Genomic DNA, 16,217 nt, shown 5'->3' with positions numbered 1-16,217 from the left:
TTTATATATATATATATAATACTATAATATTAGGCCCTGCGCACAATATAAAAAATATTAGGAATAGGAATAAATATTAAGCATTATGGCCTACTGCACAATATAAAAGTATAAACAATTAAGAACAAAAAAAAATAAAAATATCTATGCATCAACAGAAGCAGATAGATATATTAAGGGATAACAATAGATATATATATTCTTTGCTTCTATTGATGAATATTTTCTATTTCCTTGTGTAGGAAGCTTAATAATGCTTAATATTTATTCCTATTCTTAATATTTTTCTATTGTGCGCAGGGCCTTAAATAACACTATAATAATATTAATAACACTGTTATTATAATATTAATAATAATTGCGATTATATTTATTATATATTATATATATTATATTTATATATATAATTACAAAATAATATAATATTATTATAAATAATATTATATTAATAATATGATATAATAATATTGATAATATTAATAATACTATAATATTAAATAATACTATAATATTAAATAATACTATAATATTAAATAATATTATATTATTAAACAATACTATAATAATAATAATATTATTACAATATTAATAATAATATATATTGCCTATTATTTTCAATATCAATAATCATAATGCATAAATCTCTAGATACGACGAGAACCTAGGGAGAAAACACGCTGTCGCGCGATTGGCTATCGAATAGAGTATTTCGAAAATCCCAACAATTCCCCTAGATCCGACAGCCAATCGCGCGACAGCGCGTCAACTGCGCTTCTCGTCGGAAAATTTCCACAATGGAGTAGTCGCGGGATCCGCTTGCAAACGCACGCGAGAAATTTCCGTATCAAAGGATTTTAGTGTGAGAAGAAACGACGCGGAACAAAAGACTCGGTCTCGCGAGAATTCCTGCTTCGCGATCGCGTGACGTATAAAGACACCACGTGCGATCTTTCACTCGCTCGCGCGATAGAGTTTCCCTCTTTTTTTCTCCTCTCTCTCTCTCTCTCCCTCTCGCAACGCCGACACCTCGTGCCGGGCGAACAAAAAATTCGCGAGGAAGATCACGAAGAAGACGGTCCAATCATCCCGCGGACGAAGAGGAGAACAAGGATTCTGTCATCGAGGAAAAGAAGAGAGAATGAGCCCGGTGAATCGGGGGTCCCCTCTCGGCTCCAGGATAATGCCGGCCGGCGCGCGTCCGCTCCCGCCCCCCAGGTTCGGGCCCGCGGGTCCAGGCAGACCCCCCAACATGCAGCAGCGGATACCTCCGCCGCTCCCGCCCCCGCAGTCGCGGATGCGGCGGATGCCGTCGATGAGCCCGATGTTCGGGCCGGGCGATCCCAGGCAGAGGATACCTCCCCCTCCGCCCCCGCGGCAGGGCGCCGGCGTCGTGTCCAGGCACAACGCCGTGCCGCCCCTGTTCCTGGGCGGACCCAGGACACGCGCTCACCCTCACCCTCACCCTCACCCTCACTCTCACTCTCACCCTCACCCTCACCCCCATCCCCTGGCGCCGATCGCGCCGCCCATGGGGTCCCGCGGGCCCCCCATGCGACCCTGGCCCCGGAGGATGCCGCCGCAGATGATGCCGCCCATGAGGCCCATGAGGTACAACATGGGCAACGGGAATCTCAAGAGCAAGCCGTCCCGCAACGCCAAGAGGATCAACAATCGAGGGGTATTGTATTAATTTTAATTGTTTATATATATGTATAGAAAAAAAGGATGCTTCTCTACCCTTGAGCTGACACGAGACTTGAATTGCGTTCGATAGTTCCTTGGCGGGAATCTTGAGGGCTTTGTGTAAACCTGACTTGCCAAATTTTGTGTTGAGGATATATGGTTTTGTGGAGCGAAGGGACCGTCACTCTCTGGAATGTCTACGGCTTTGTTGCGTTGCAATGAAAACTGCGTCGTCTGGGGACGAATTTTTTTATTTATTTATTTTTTTTATTTTATTTAAACCAGAAACAATTTACAAAAGTAAATCCTATAGAGGTAGTATATCTACCTGTACATAGGACTGGCTATGCAAGATTGATATTTTTTATATATATATTTTTATATATAAATGGTTGAATGTGTACAGAGAGTTTTTATAGTAGTATTTTTGTGTTTTTTGACGTTGAAGTCTTATCGTGAAATATGGTTATTTAGGAATCAGAGTTAATAAAAAAGCCGTGGATGACTGACGAAATTCGTCACGAGGTACAAAAGAAAACTAGACTGTATCTTAGAGCAAAAAAGTATCAAAACAAAAATACAGTAGAGTGGCGAGAATTTAGAGATACACGAAACAAAGTAACCAGGATGATAAGAGATGCAAAAAATGAGTATCTTGCAAAACATCCTGAACAGGTATCTTTTCTGTCTGTCTTGTATCTGCGGCAAATCTGTTAATACCTTCTTGATTTTATGCTTTTGTTGTAATTTTTCTTTTAAATAACTACAGAGTATCCAACACAAAATTATAGATAATTTTATTTTTGCTAATTTGCCATTTTTTTATATCATATTTTTAATTTATCGCATTTGCTGCTGCTTTTAATGCTATTTTTGTTTTTTTTCTTTTTACTCTTTGTTTCGGCATCTCTTTCTTAATATATTTATCTGTTACGTGTGTGTATGTAATGTATATTTGTGCGTGTTCCGTGTATCTATGTTATGCATAAACAAATTATCACAAAATAATTTTTTGTATGAACAAGGAAATTTACTTTACTTTAAAAATGGTCAAAGTTATAAAATGTAATTCAAGTAACAGTTTTTCTTTTTCAGTATCAATTTGAAAATAGAAGCATGAAGATTTTCTTAATAAATACAAAATAGAAGATAACATGATCATCTTTTTTTTTTTATATTAAAAGCCTATTTTTCCTTTGACTTGTAAGAACAAGATGAGATAAAATGGCTAAAATATTTAGTATTGAATCTATAAGAGGACAATATATAATTAATCATGTTTGTAATTAACCATCAAGATAAAGAAATCTACGTGTTTATCGCTTGGCTGCATCTCTCAGAATATGATATTTTCAAACAGATAATATACTGTACACATAACATACTGTATATTTTGTTTGCTTTAATAACAGATGTAAGAGAGATCAGCGATAGAAAGTAATAGATAAAATAAGAAAATTAATTAATGGCATAATGTATAATTATGTACATTAATTCCAAAGAGAGTATAAGTAGTCATTGTGCGATGAAAATCCGACCTGTTCCATTCAACGTTGATAAACGTTGATTACTTTGGTTTTACAGGGTGATCAGAAAACTCGTGATAACAATAGCACGATTGAATCCGAGGGTGTTCAGAAAACTGTGAATTCAACAGAACAGTCAGAACAAACGGACCATACGGAGGAGAAACAGTCTTCCAGCGAACAGGCACAGCCTTAACCGTTATGCTACTCCTCTTATACGATTCAAAACATATATATATATATAATACAAATATTCTGTTTTCAAACTTCAGAACGATTTTCACCTTATGTTTTGGTACTATCTGGCAAATTTTTAATATATCGTTGCTATAAGTCCTATATAGTCCTAAAATGTGCAGACATTAACTTTTACATCTCTCTGTTTTTTCTCATTATTTTTCAACATGATGATATATTTACGTGGTAATCTTTTTGTATTATTTACATTATATATAAATATATACTATTTAAAATAATGCTGACAGAGTCAATTTTGAGAAAATAGTATCTAGTAGCTGAAATAATGGATAGCTTAGGTAATCCATGTAACAATTTGTTTAATTTCATTATTAGTATATATACTCATATGTGTACAATATCTGACATAATTCATTATATAAATCTTAATTATAAATATCTACATTATGACAGTGACAATTAGATATAATTTAAAGTACGTAAAAACTGGCCCATCTAACATAAGAAAGTGGATAATTTTTTCATAGTTCTTCCTTTATATTTATGGCCAGTACACAGTGCTGCAAGCTATAGTACGCTTAAGAAATAGTAACAGAATTATAGTGTTCAAACTGTGACAAGAAACAAATGGATAAAGAATTTTATAGAGATTATATTCATATAAAATATTTTGCATGTAAAAAGTTTCAAATAGCTTGTGGCTCTGTTAGATTAGTAGTATAACTTTGATAAATGATTACGTCTATGTGTGTCATATTTAATATACTTTCTTGTTTATTTCATGACTCCAAAAAAAAAAAAAAAAAAAATAGATTGACAAAAAAGAAAAATAAATTTGTAATTGAAACGTATGTTATGAGAATAAATCATATTTCTATAAGTTCTAATTCTGGTGTTTTCCATCATTTTAGCATTACCATTAAGAAAAAATTAATCTTGTAGAAAAATAATCGTTCTGAAATATGAAAATAATTTTTTGTAATTTGCCACTTTAATTATTTATCTAAATAATATAGTAATTTTAATGCAAACTTATAATATATATAAGTTATGCTAATATAACATAAAATATGTAAATAGAAATTCGTTAATGTATATATACATATTATTCATATTTACATAATATAGAGAAAAATACAGTTGCGATTATAAAGATTTTACTTTATATTTATACAGTAGTACAAAATTTTGTGATTAAGCTTTTAATGTCACAATTAATGTACATTGTATAAATATGTATTTATGTTATATGCATTGTAAAGATAATCAATTAATGCTTCAGCAAAATACACGCGTAATTGATGTATTTACTTAACTTATAAAAAGGAACAAACGGTTTCTGAAGAAAAAGGCAAGAAGGTCTGTGTTTCTTACGTATAGAATTTATAGATCAAATTTTTCTGAATACCCCGGGCTTATAGCTTTAAATGTTTTGTACAATAGTCATTTACAAATTTACAAAAAATCAGGCAAAATTTGATAATAGATACATATAATGTGTACAAAAAAATCATAGTATTTTGCTTATGAGAATAGCGATAGAGAAATAGTAAAAATCTTTTAAAACATGATTGAGAATAATAATAATATAGCATTGTTGATGTTACGAATACATGACAAATATCCCAAAATATTTTTAGTGTATAGTGACAATTTTTAGGATCAGCCAGATGACGGAGAGACACAAAATCAGGGAGATGAAAATTGCGTCAGTTCCGATGACGAAAAATCTCACTATTGCGAGGTGTGCGACAAAGATTTTTCATCCAAAGTTACTCTGCTTGAACATCAAAGCACACACATGACTTGCGACATTGATGGATGCACGTTTTCGGCGCATCCTATGCTCGTGGAGAAACATATTAATATGCAGCATCGTACCGGCTTGTACCAGAGGATGAAAGATTTAGCTGAAGACCTCGAGAAGTGGATAATGGAACGGAAAAAGTAAGTTGCTTTTTTCATGTTTCTTTTTTAATGAAAAAATGATTGCGTTGATGAGTAATAAAATTTTTCTTGAATGTGTAAAACAGGAGATATCCCACTAAAGCTAACATAAGCTTACGTAAAGCAGAAGAATTAGAGAAGCTGCAAAGGGGAGAAATAATCAAGCAGAATTTTAATGTACGAAATGTACAAACCAAAATGAAGAAGATGGAATATACGCGCCAGAAAAAACGTAGACCTCGCAAACGTTACGTATGTGAAAATAATAACAATTGCAATCAAACAGAAAAATTATACAGAGGCTTACGTCCTTTTCCTGGAACAAGTAAGTTGGAAAATATATTTGTATATATATATATATATATATATATATATATATATAATTATAGCACAAAAAATTTGCGATTTTAAATGTATTAAATCTGTTGTGTGCTATTTAATCATATATTAAATTAATCGTATAATTTATACATATTAAATTATACAATATATTGATATAATCCAATTATAACATTTAAAATTTTTATTTTATTTAAATAAAACTGAGAAAGATTTTCTATTGTAATTATTATTAATGTTTCAGGTGTTTTAGAAGAAGATAACAAAGCACACTTAGATGAACAAACAGATGCGTGTGAAGAGATTATTGATAATATTTCAGATGAAGATGTACCACAAACATCTCCGACACTTGCATCCACTAGTTTACCTACAATCAATTTATTACCAAATTTAGTAGCAGATTATGAAAGTGAAGACAATGGTAAAAATATAAATTTTAATATTTGTTAGTAAATATATTCTTTTTGCTTATTTTTTTTTTTAAATGCAGTAACGATATTAATTTTTTTATATAAAGCAGTTTAAGAAGTATTAATTTTATGTTTAGATGAAGGTCCAGAAGAAGTACCGGTGAAACGAATAAAAGTAGAAGAGCTTCAAGATAAAATAACAGAAAATACAGTTCATAAAGAAATTTCTCATATACAAAAATGCAAAAAAGAAAGTGATAAATTAAATAATAAATCTGGAAAAACTGTCGCTAAACATCAAGATAAGCAAAAGCATGAAATGAATCAAAGAGTAATCGATAATAAAAATAATAATTATTTGCATAGGTATCATGATAAATTATTAGAAAAGTTACTTTCGCGTTCTGTACAACATGAGAGAAATTTAATTTGTCAATGTGTAAAATATATTATACAAAACAATTTTTTTGATTCAAACTAATTTGAAATAGTAATGATCATGCAAATATAATATTATGTAAAAATGGTATACCTGAAAAATTTTTATGATTATAGAACTAATTTCTTTTGGCTATATAAATAATTTTTTAGATATAAGATGTAAAAGTGTAACTATTTATAATTATCAAGCATAAAACTGTGATCTTTTTGTTTTTCCAGTTATGAAATCTGTATATTTTTAAAATAATGTTTTAATATAATAATAAACATATATTTGATATATATCGGTGAAAATATCTATTATTAATTGTGTAATATTTATTTCTCATTCAGATATATATAATTTATGAAATTATTATATCTTACAAAATTATAGTTTTGAAGAATGTCTTTTTTTCTTTTTCATGTGCTTTTTTTCAAATTCCTGTACGTTAGCATCTACTGACGGTCGCTTTTCGCCGGTCTTTACAGAAATAAGATTTTTACTGTGCTTGCCGGATAATGCACCAGTCCAATCTGCTTCCGATCCCTTAATAGCATACTGTTCCAAATTTTCTTTCTTTAGTTTCTCCAATTCTGCTTTCTGTTTAATTTTCAATTCCTGTAACGTACAATGTTATTTTAATATGTGTTGCTTTAATTATTTTAATACGTGAATGATAAATAACGTGAGAATAAATTATGCAAAATACAAACTTTAGCTGCGCTCTCTAATTCTTCGTGTAAACTCTGTCCACCTAAGGGATTTACTTTTACTTCCTCATTAATCGACTCTTTGGTCAACATAGTACTCTCGACATATTTTTCCGCGACGCTGTTAAAATATTGAATCGATTTACGTATTATACGATTGAATAAACCGAGTAATTGTGAAGACTGTAAATTCAATTCTTCTGCCAATTTGTCGACAGTTTTATGTTGCAAGCCTAAACCGAGTAGAATCGCCTAAAAAAATTGTCATCGTATCGTTACAATATTGTTATAAATGTCAACAAAAACAAAATTATATGTCAAGTAAAAATGTTGGAAGATATCTAGCTTATTTTACCGATTGTGCTGGTGAGAAATGAGTATCTCCCATCATATTTAAAAAGTATAAACGTGCTAGTGACGGCAACAAATCCATAATTAAATGATAATCCGCCATGTTATTACTATACATTTGCAAACGCTTTAAATCGTATGATGTAAAGTGAACATCCAATGTTTCTTTGCTCAGTGCTGAAACAAATATTTATCTCAACATTTGAATCTTCTACAAACGTTCTACGTTAATTAGACAAGTCTTGATTGTGAAATAAATTTTACGATATACAAAAATTCTTAATAAAATTTCTAATAATAATTAGTAATTAATTAATAGTATAATACACTTACTGACAGATTCCAAAGATATTGTCTTATTAATTAATATACTCAATGCAAGCGACGCTGGATAGGTATTAAACGAATAAGACAGTAGACTTAAGAATCGCCGACGAAAATCACTCCAATAAGCTTGCAACCATTTGTTATTATCCTGTTCTGCGTTAATTTTGCAAAGCATTATGCAGGAATGCTCTCCTGTTATGTCATTTGCCGTTTGCCTGAAAAATCACACATTCAAGAGATGATGGAACTTTTATTCTGACTATTTTATTATATATACATACCTTAAATATGCAGGTACAAAATCGGACCGTTTCCAAAATTTCAACAGTTGCTCGGTAACTCCGAAAGATACTCCAATGTAATCCAGATGTTCTGGATGTCTCTCGCTTAATTTCAATAAAAGCGGTGGCAGCGAACTGCGAGGTTCTGCAAAAGCAGTTACAAATAGAATCAAGTATATCAATATTAAATATTTAAATAGTTTAAAAAAGTATTTTTAATAGAAATTTTATACAATAAAAGATATTTATAGATAGATATTGCACAGTAGATTACCTATACTTTCTTTTAATAAATCGACTGCTTCATCGGAAACATTTTTTATTTCCATCACTGGCTCTTGCACAACGCTTTCATTAATGTTGGGTATCTTCATCTCGTAATATTGTTTCAATAACTGCAATGCGCGACTACCGTATCCCATCTGCAATCGTTATATTCTTTTAACAAGGACATAACTTTTTCAAATTGGCAAGTTATGAAAAAATATACATACTCCGTGATAATCGGGATGCGTGGCAACCCGGACGACGCGAGCGCCAGCTAATACTGGAAAATCGTCATCTTGATATTGCTGAGCAATCGTCCAAGGTATAAGATCACCAGCTGCTCTACGACCTCGTGTGAGACCCTCCTTTATGCTGGTTTTACTAATTTCGCCTTCTAGGCAAATCTGTGTATAAAAAAATAAATAAATTTACATGACTTATGTATTTTACGTATAAAGAATAAAAATTTCAATTATGAATAATTCAGAATATATAATCTAAATAAATTAGATATTTGTTTAGATAAGCTAGATATAATTATAGATTTCATTGGAGAATATTTCATTATTATAACTTACTTGAAGAACAACTAATATTTCAGGCAGAGTCCTTTTATTAGAATCTACAGGACCCAATAAACAGAATAGATGATGCGCAGGTGCATCAGACAACATTTGCAAATCGTTAGGAGTATTCTGAAATAATAAAATCAAATTAATATTATTAAGATTTTGTTTTATAAAAATGAGATATATATGATGTTGAGGAAAAATGCGATATTTACTTTATAATGCGATGCAACATACAGAGAGACCAGCCTTTGTAAAAACAATTCGGAAGCTTTGTGATAAGAGAATAATGTATCTCTGTGAAAAATTAAGAACATATTAATCTTCTAAATTTACAAGCATTTGCGAAATATGTTTTATCATTATTAAACTTAATTAATACCTGTTTATATAATACAATTGACACGCGTCAGGCGGAGGACATCCGGAAAGAATGGGTGCATGCGTCGTAGCATTCAAACAAAGTAAATCACACAGCCATTGTTCTACAGAATCACCAGGTTTATAACGTATCGATTCATCGAGGGTAAATTCGTGCAACTGCCTGCCAATGAGAATTTTTTCCTCCACTTTTTGCTCCTTTTCATTTTTTCCATTGTGGCTGTTTGATCCAACAGTCTGTGTCCTCAATTGCTGTAGCAGTTTGAGCGACAAGGACCGACCTGTTCCTTCATATCTATAATAATAAGTAAATAGATAATTAAATTTATTTATTTTAGAAATTTTTAAAAATGTTTAAAATTGTTACCCGTTTATCGTTGAGGCAAGGAATATTAGATAAGGCCCAAGCATTGCTTTGACATAGGGTAAAGGAATCGCTGCTGCTTCGTCAATCACAAGCAGTTCTGCTTGATTTAATTTATGGGTATCTGTTGGATGTATATACTGAATTGTTTGACGATGATCTCGAAACACATTTACACGTACAGTAGCTTTGTTAAACTCTGGATTTGTGGATTGTACTAAGCCATAATCGAGATGTTCCTGATATCCTAGCGCGTCAAATCCTACGGCAAATTATTTGTTTTATACATGTTGACATTCAGTGATTATTAATTATTATATAATAAATCTTTTCATTTATTCACCCTTAAAGACAAATTCAAAGAGAGTGTTCAAGTTTTCCGGACTGGGACTTGAGATATATATGTTGGAGTAGCCAAAAGTAACAGCTCCGGCAACGGCAAGTCCCAGTGCAGCAGATTTTCCGCGTCCTCTAGCAGCGGTTAGCGATACAGTTGATCTTAACGTTTTTTCGGAGATACATTCGATAAATTTAAGAACTGCTTTTGCCTGAAAATTTAAATCATGTTATATATTACACACATTTAATTAAAAATTCAATTATATTAAACAATGCTTCATAATTTAATTTTCTGATAGTTTATCTACCTGATCGACTGTTTTGCAGCAATTAATTAATGCAGATACAGGTTGAGTGTCTCGCAGACTCTCTTTTAAAGCATCCAAACTTAACTGTTCTTCCAAAACGTCTGATTTATCCACAGGTTCTATATTCAGATTGTGAGAAGATATAGACAATACATTTAACTGATCATCAACGACCAAACATCGAGTACATGAAGCCAGAGACAGCAAGAACCTCTCGTTAAATCGACATATTATGTCCTACATTAATAAAAGAAAATGTTATAATATTGTATAATGCATTTTTCAAGTGCATTTATAAAAAAATTATATGTTTGTACTTTATGAGCTTCAGTGCGAAATCTCTGATGAACATCCATGTTCATTGTATACAATTGCTTTAGAGAATTCATAGATTGCAATAGAAATACAATGATTCCACCACCCTCTACGGTCTCAATAGTACGCGCCAATAAGTTTGGTGTAATTGCTTCAAAATCCTAAAATTATAAAATGGTGATATTATAATGCAATATAATATTAATATCTAAAAAACTATAGAAATATATATTGGTACCTGTAATATACACATGCCATATGTGTTACCCAATATTTTATGTGTTTCATTATAATAACAGTAACGAATATTAGTTGAAATAACAAACAATTCAAATGGATCGTCTTCATTAACATCCAATTTACCCGATTTGATTTTCTTTTGCAAAGATTTCATTCGTTTCTTCCTATGACTACTAAAACCTAAGTCTTTTTTGTAGCACCATAACACAGAAGGCCTAGCTTTTACAACAGTCTTGGATAACATATGATGCAATAACACCACCTGAAAAAATATTTTTATAAGTAGAACATAAGTAATATGTACATGTGTATATATGAATGGCAGGATATAAGTTTGAAAGAATGATATTTATTTTAATATCAAATAAAATGTTATAAAATATTTCTATTTGTATTATATATAGTTGCATTCTTTAAAAATGCATGCTTACATTATGCGGCTTTACAATCAGCACATTTATTTACATATCAAGGCTGCATATCATTTTTAGATATTTTATATTATTATATATATACATATATTAACTTAAATTGTTAAAGTATATAAAAATACAGAAGATATTGGAATAATTTCTTGTAAAAAAGATTTTGTAGATAAAAAAAAATCTTGAAAATTGACTTTTTGCTCGAATATTAAAATATGCACATGTTTAATTGAATACTCACTTGATCTCTCGCTTTTTCGCCGACGATGGCAAACATCGTCCTGTGTCCCAGAGTGACACCATTTTCTATCAAAACTCGTATGCGATTATCAATCTTTCTGCGAACCATTTTTACAAAAATATCTTCATTCAATGTTCTTCTTAACCTCCTTCGTGAAACTCACGAAAATCATTCCGCGCCAACCGCGTGTTTAGGGAGGCGCGATATTGACCGATTAATCGAAACGTCCGATTTTTTTTGTCGATTAATCGATTTTTAACTGCCGATGTTTTTGAGATCCGATATATCGATTCTTTGATATTTTTTGGTGAATATCGATGAGCACAGCCTCAGGCCGTATTACTAGACACAATTTGGTGATTTTTGCGCTAAATCAAAGAAATCACCAAATTGTATCTAGAAATTACTAAACTGCTGCTGCATTTCACACTGCTCATTTTATGATATCAAAAAGTTGATTTATTTTCAAATATCTTATGTAAATTTAATATAAAAAAATTGTTAATATTAAAAAAAAATTAGAACAGTAATTAGATTTCAAATATTAAAAAAATTATGAAACTGATATATCGATTTTCCGATTTTTTTAATCGATTATTTAGTATCGGTCTTTTTTATTTTTATCGATTCTTTTCGTATCGGTTTTTTTTTCAAAATCGCGCATCCCTACGCGTGTTTCTGCTCGTCGATGATATCGAATAATCGATATTCTTTTCTATCGATTTTTCACATCGATACATGTTACTAGGATAACCAACTAGGATTGACCAATCAGCTTAGAACATATAGATATGGAAGGAGAATAACAGACTGAAACATGTCCGGAGGAAGTGAGAAAGAAAATCATCGTTGCCTCTCTCTCGTCACTTATTGCTCGAAAGTGCGCATGCGCGGCTACTTAAGCATGAGAGAGAGACAACCATATTTTCTGTCTCACTTCCTCCGGACATGGTTTTTCTGTCGAGAACAAAGGCATTTCCCTTCCATGTACATATGTTCTAAGCCAATCAGCGAGTCCTATTTTGGTGATGCTATTTAGGATAGAATTTACGAACGCACCGTTCAAATGTCACATTGGTGGGCGGAAAGAAATGGCGGAAATTCAATAAAAGAAAAAGAAGGAAAAGATGCTTTCTCTTCAAGCTTATGTATTCACTGCTTGAGACCGCAAGGTCGCACAAGCTCGTACGGGTGTAATTTAGGTTATGATAAGATTTGAAGGATAGAATTTAATCGTTGACAGATAGTGGAACGATGTAGCTAAGGAAATGAAATTAATACGTTGAAAAAAAATTAATACATTTAGGCTGCACGATTTATTTGGATGTGAAGGAAAATGAATATTTGGAATAAAGCAGCTCTCTCCTGCTTGGTTTCCTCACAGTTTACATTTTGTCCACATTCTTATATTATATTGGATTTGAAGATGAAAGTGACACAAGTGTGTTGATCGATTCTTCGATGTTGAAACGTTTTACTTTCACAATTTTCAACGTAGTTTGAAAATTGTTCTCACTGAGAGATTACGATGATTCGAAGAGTTTCATTTATCTTGTAAGTAATCTGTATTTGATATGTGTACGTCTTATGAAATTATATTATTAATTTGATTATATTTTGACATGTCAACATGGGAAGCTAGCATTCGAGGCACATTCTTCGATACAGAAAATGGTGGAGAAGATCCCACTGCGGAAGACCATCGCTCGATTGGTTTGTCCAGCGATTATAGCTTTTGGCAATCCTCTCCTGGACATCCTAGTAATAGTGAAGAATGACGACTTGCTTAAGAAGTACCATCTCAAAATCGACGGCGAGACGGAGCTATGTGAGGAAAAAATGCAGGAATTGATAGCAGATCTACCATCAGAGTTAATATAATTATATTACATTGTTTTGTTTACATTGTAAAGTATAATTTGCGACGTTCCAAGCAATTTTTATTCAAATTCTTTATTATATTTGTGCTTGGAGAATATTTTTAATACTTTGATGTTTTTATTAAACAAGTTATTTGTAAACAGAATGCCAAAAGATTCAATTATAATCATGATGTTTATATCATGATATTTATCTATATATATTAATGATATATACACACATACAGCATGATTATAATTGGTCTCTAAAATATTTTAATAATAAAAATTTTATATTTCATGAAAATTATATTTATATAGTTTTATAAAAAATGTTTATATAATTTTTATATTTTGTAGAACAGAGCAATGCACAAGTCCAGGAGGATCTGCACAGAATACACTAAGGATTTTGCAGTGGTTATGTTACGAGCCTCACAGATCTCAAATTGGTACTTTTTATGGTGGTGTTGGAAATGATCAAAAGGGTTCAATTTTAGAAAAACTAGTCCAAATTACGGGAGTGGATGTAAGGTTCGTAATTATATCATTATCGTAGACTTGAAAGAATGCGATCAGATTAATTTGTATATAATATTTTGTTAGATATGCTGTACATTCAACTCTACCTACTGGATTGTGCGTTTCGCTAGTGTACGAGTCGTCTCGCAGTCTCGTTGCGAATCTTGGTGCAGCCAATGTATATACATTGGACGATTTAAAAAAGGCCAATCTACAGTTAGATAGCATAAAGATAATTTATATTGAAGGATATTTTATAACGCATAGCTTGGATGTGGCTAAGGAACTGGTCAAGCAAGCGCAGGAGAAAAATATTATCATAGCGTTCAATCTTAGTGGCTTATACATATTTCAGGTATAACAACTATATGGTGTATTACATTAACTCTAATACATTAAATAATACATTATTACATAAAGTCAGTATATTATATTAGATGGTGATATGCATTATTTTTTATTTTAATTACGCATCTAAATAATATAAGCGTATTATTTTCTTGATTTTTTAATCTACTTTTTTTGCAGGATCATCAAGCGGCCATTTGCGAAATGGTCGGTCATGCCAAGATCGTGTTCGGCAACGCGAGGGAAATGATTGCGCTCGCGCAAGCATTGAACATAAAGTACGACGATGTCACCGATATACCTTTCCTGCTGAACAGTTTAAAGAGGATCACGGTGGATGTTTCTAGCGCCAACAGCAAGGATTGGCTGGCCGACGACGGTATATTCATCATGACTCGCGGTGGATGCGCACCGGCGATCATTGTATGGGGCAAAGGACAGTCCGTTCAGGTTCGTTTTAATCGAGAAAATATGAAAGAATTGTTAAATGCGATAGAAAACACATGTTTTTTTTTCTTTTAGATACCACCCATCGTACCGAAAGCGCCTATCGTGGACACGACGGGTGCCGGAGATGCTCTAGTGGCTGGCTTCCTGGCCGGCGTTCTGGCTCACTGGGGCCCGAAGAGTTGCTTAAAATTGGGATGCAAGATCGCGTCTTACATGATAACTAGACTCGGCGTCACGTTACCGAGCAGCATACCTCCCGATTTGCTGCCATAACGTTTCGATCTCTTTAGCAGACTAATTGTTACCTGACGTAATTGCATAGTTATTTATTGTCTCAGAGTTATATATTATATACATATATACATATATATATATATATATATATATATATATTAGCGAATTATCGATCGTTTGAGCGATAATTAGCTTTCCTCGTCGATGTTACGTCCATGTGTTCCATTAGATATTTATTTCAACGGTATAGATATTTGCTTATACGACACGCGCACGTGTTGCATTGTAAAATGCAAGATCCAATATTCATCAATGTTTTATTTATTAAAGATTACCATCGTGTTACTCGTGTCATCATGCATTTCGGATCCTGCATTTCAAAGAATGCAGCACTTTTAGCAATAATAATCAGTAAGATATAGAGAGATATTAGAAATTTATCTAGATAATCGTTGCCATTATAGATTTGTAGTTTATCTACCTGATGTTGCAATGTTGTGAAGAAATTTGTGTAATAGAGTTTATAATTAAGAATTAATATCATTTTCTCTCTCTTTCTATTTTCTTTGGTATAGAGCGTGTGTCGTATAGTTTATGTCACAGTATATATGTATATATCTGTGCAAGAAAATGTCTATATTAATTTTTATTTGCCGAGAGTTTCTGCTCCTATCCCTCATTATATATACATAATAAAATCTCGTTAATTTTGGCCATCTTTTAAATTATATAAAAATATATAATATATATTTATCATATAATTTAATTATATAATTATATATTTATATATACATATTTATTTATTATATATAAGGAAATGTTATGGAATATTTGTGTTCGTTTTATTTTGACTATTCTGCGAAAATGTAATTTAAAAAATTGGCAAGTTTCTTTATATTTTATATTATAAATTGTGACATCTCATTTTTCTCTTATTTAGGAATTTATATATTTTATATAATAAGTTGGCATTATCGGTTCATAATTTCGTATTTAAAGATTGGTACGACGTGTCGCCAAGTTCAGCCAGTTCATTACGGAAAGATGTCAATGTGAACGAACATAACCAAGTGTCGAGGGCGACGAATCGTAGCGCACAATTTTAAATTATTAATTTGATTCGGACGTAAGAGGAAATGTGAGGAAATGTATCGTT

The 16,217-nt window shown here is 31.9% G+C and overlaps 3 protein-coding genes across 7 annotated transcripts; 2 read left to right on the top strand and 1 right to left on the bottom strand.

Annotated features, from left to right (window-relative positions):
- The first annotated feature begins 787 nt into the window (after positions 1-787).
- On the top strand, positions 788-6,685 carry LOC145940503 (FMR1-interacting protein NUFIP1). Of its 3 annotated transcripts, none has more exons than XM_083045728.1 (6): positions 788-1,678; positions 2,158-2,208; positions 5,068-5,354; positions 5,441-5,679; positions 5,938-6,117; positions 6,244-6,685. In XM_083045728.1, the coding sequence occupies exons 1-6, from the start codon at positions 1,139-1,141 to the stop codon at positions 6,585-6,587; spliced, it is 1,641 nt and encodes a 546-aa protein (XP_082901854.1). In that variant the 5' UTR covers positions 788-1,138; the 3' UTR covers positions 6,588-6,685. The 3 variants fall into 3 exon arrangements, with proteins under 3 accessions (XP_082901854.1, XP_082901853.1, XP_082901856.1); XM_083045727.1 differs by having other exon boundaries at positions 2,158-2,358; XM_083045730.1 differs by lacking the exon at positions 2,158-2,208.
- Positions 6,686-6,773: 88 nt separating this feature from the next.
- Positions 6,774-11,853, bottom strand: L(1)g0020 (RNA cytidine acetyltransferase l(1)G0020). The gene is made up of 16 exons (XM_083045726.1): positions 11,649-11,853; positions 10,981-11,244; positions 10,745-10,903; positions 10,428-10,664; positions 10,124-10,328; positions 9,784-10,042; positions 9,418-9,711; positions 9,251-9,332; positions 9,045-9,161; positions 8,694-8,870; positions 8,474-8,621; positions 8,200-8,344; positions 7,925-8,133; positions 7,596-7,768; positions 7,244-7,492; positions 6,774-7,148 (listed from the first exon to the last, which is right to left on the bottom strand). The coding sequence occupies exons 1-16, from the start codon at positions 11,754-11,756 to the stop codon at positions 6,918-6,920; spliced, it is 3,057 nt and encodes a 1,018-aa protein (XP_082901852.1). The 5' UTR covers positions 11,757-11,853; the 3' UTR covers positions 6,774-6,917.
- Positions 11,854-12,740: 887 nt separating this feature from the next.
- Positions 12,741-16,199, top strand: LOC145941216 (uncharacterized). 3 transcript variants are annotated; one of them, XM_083047181.1, is made up of 7 exons: positions 12,741-13,202; positions 13,287-13,519; positions 13,868-14,041; positions 14,114-14,384; positions 14,558-14,827; positions 14,900-15,137; positions 16,061-16,199. In XM_083047181.1, the coding sequence occupies exons 2-6, from the start codon at positions 13,320-13,322 to the stop codon at positions 15,098-15,100; spliced, it is 1,116 nt and encodes a 371-aa protein (XP_082903307.1). In that variant the 5' UTR covers positions 12,741-13,202; positions 13,287-13,319; the 3' UTR covers positions 15,101-15,137; positions 16,061-16,199. The 3 variants fall into 3 exon arrangements, with proteins under 3 accessions (XP_082903307.1, XP_082903308.1, XP_082903306.1); XM_083047182.1 differs by lacking the exon at positions 16,061-16,199 and having other exon boundaries at positions 13,291-13,519; positions 14,900-15,805; XM_083047180.1 differs by lacking the exon at positions 16,061-16,199 and having other exon boundaries at positions 14,900-15,805.
- The last annotated feature ends 18 nt before the right edge of the window (positions 16,200-16,217 follow it).

This window comes from Prenolepis imparis, unplaced genomic scaffold (assembly GCF_030444845.1).
Source record: "Prenolepis imparis isolate NDT839.2.m4 unplaced genomic scaffold, iyPreImpa1.0 SCAF_9, whole genome shotgun sequence".
NCBI lineage: Eukaryota > Metazoa > Arthropoda > Insecta > Hymenoptera > Formicidae > Prenolepis > Prenolepis imparis.
The sequence above is the reverse complement of the archived record's forward strand: the minus strand, read 5'-3'. Positions and strand labels throughout refer to the sequence as shown.

What these genes read in the sequence shown, in the direction of transcription:
- LOC145940503 (XM_083045727.1), top strand. Translation starts at nt 1,139, where the DNA reads ATGAGCCCGGTGAATCGGGGGTCCCCTCTCGGCTCCAGGATAATGCCG. An exon ending in TTGCAAAACATCCTGAACAG is followed by an intron (nt 2,359 to 5,067) that starts GTATCTTTTCTG and finishes GACAATTTTTAG; the next exon opens with GATCAGCCAGATGACGGAGA. An exon ending in ACGTCCTTTTCCTGGAACAA is followed by an intron (nt 5,680 to 5,937) that starts GTAAGTTGGAAA and finishes TTAATGTTTCAG; the next exon opens with GTGTTTTAGAAGAAGATAAC.
- LOC145941216 (XM_083047181.1), top strand. Translation starts at nt 13,320, where the DNA reads ATGGTGGAGAAGATCCCACTGCGGAAGACCATCGCTCGATTGGTTTGT. An exon ending in ATAGCAGATCTACCATCAGA is followed by an intron (nt 13,520 to 13,867) that starts GTTAATATAATT and finishes TATATTTTGTAG; the next exon opens with AACAGAGCAATGCACAAGTC. An exon ending in GTGGCTTATACATATTTCAG is followed by an intron (nt 14,385 to 14,557) that starts GTATAACAACTA and finishes CTTTTTTTGCAG; the next exon opens with GATCATCAAGCGGCCATTTG.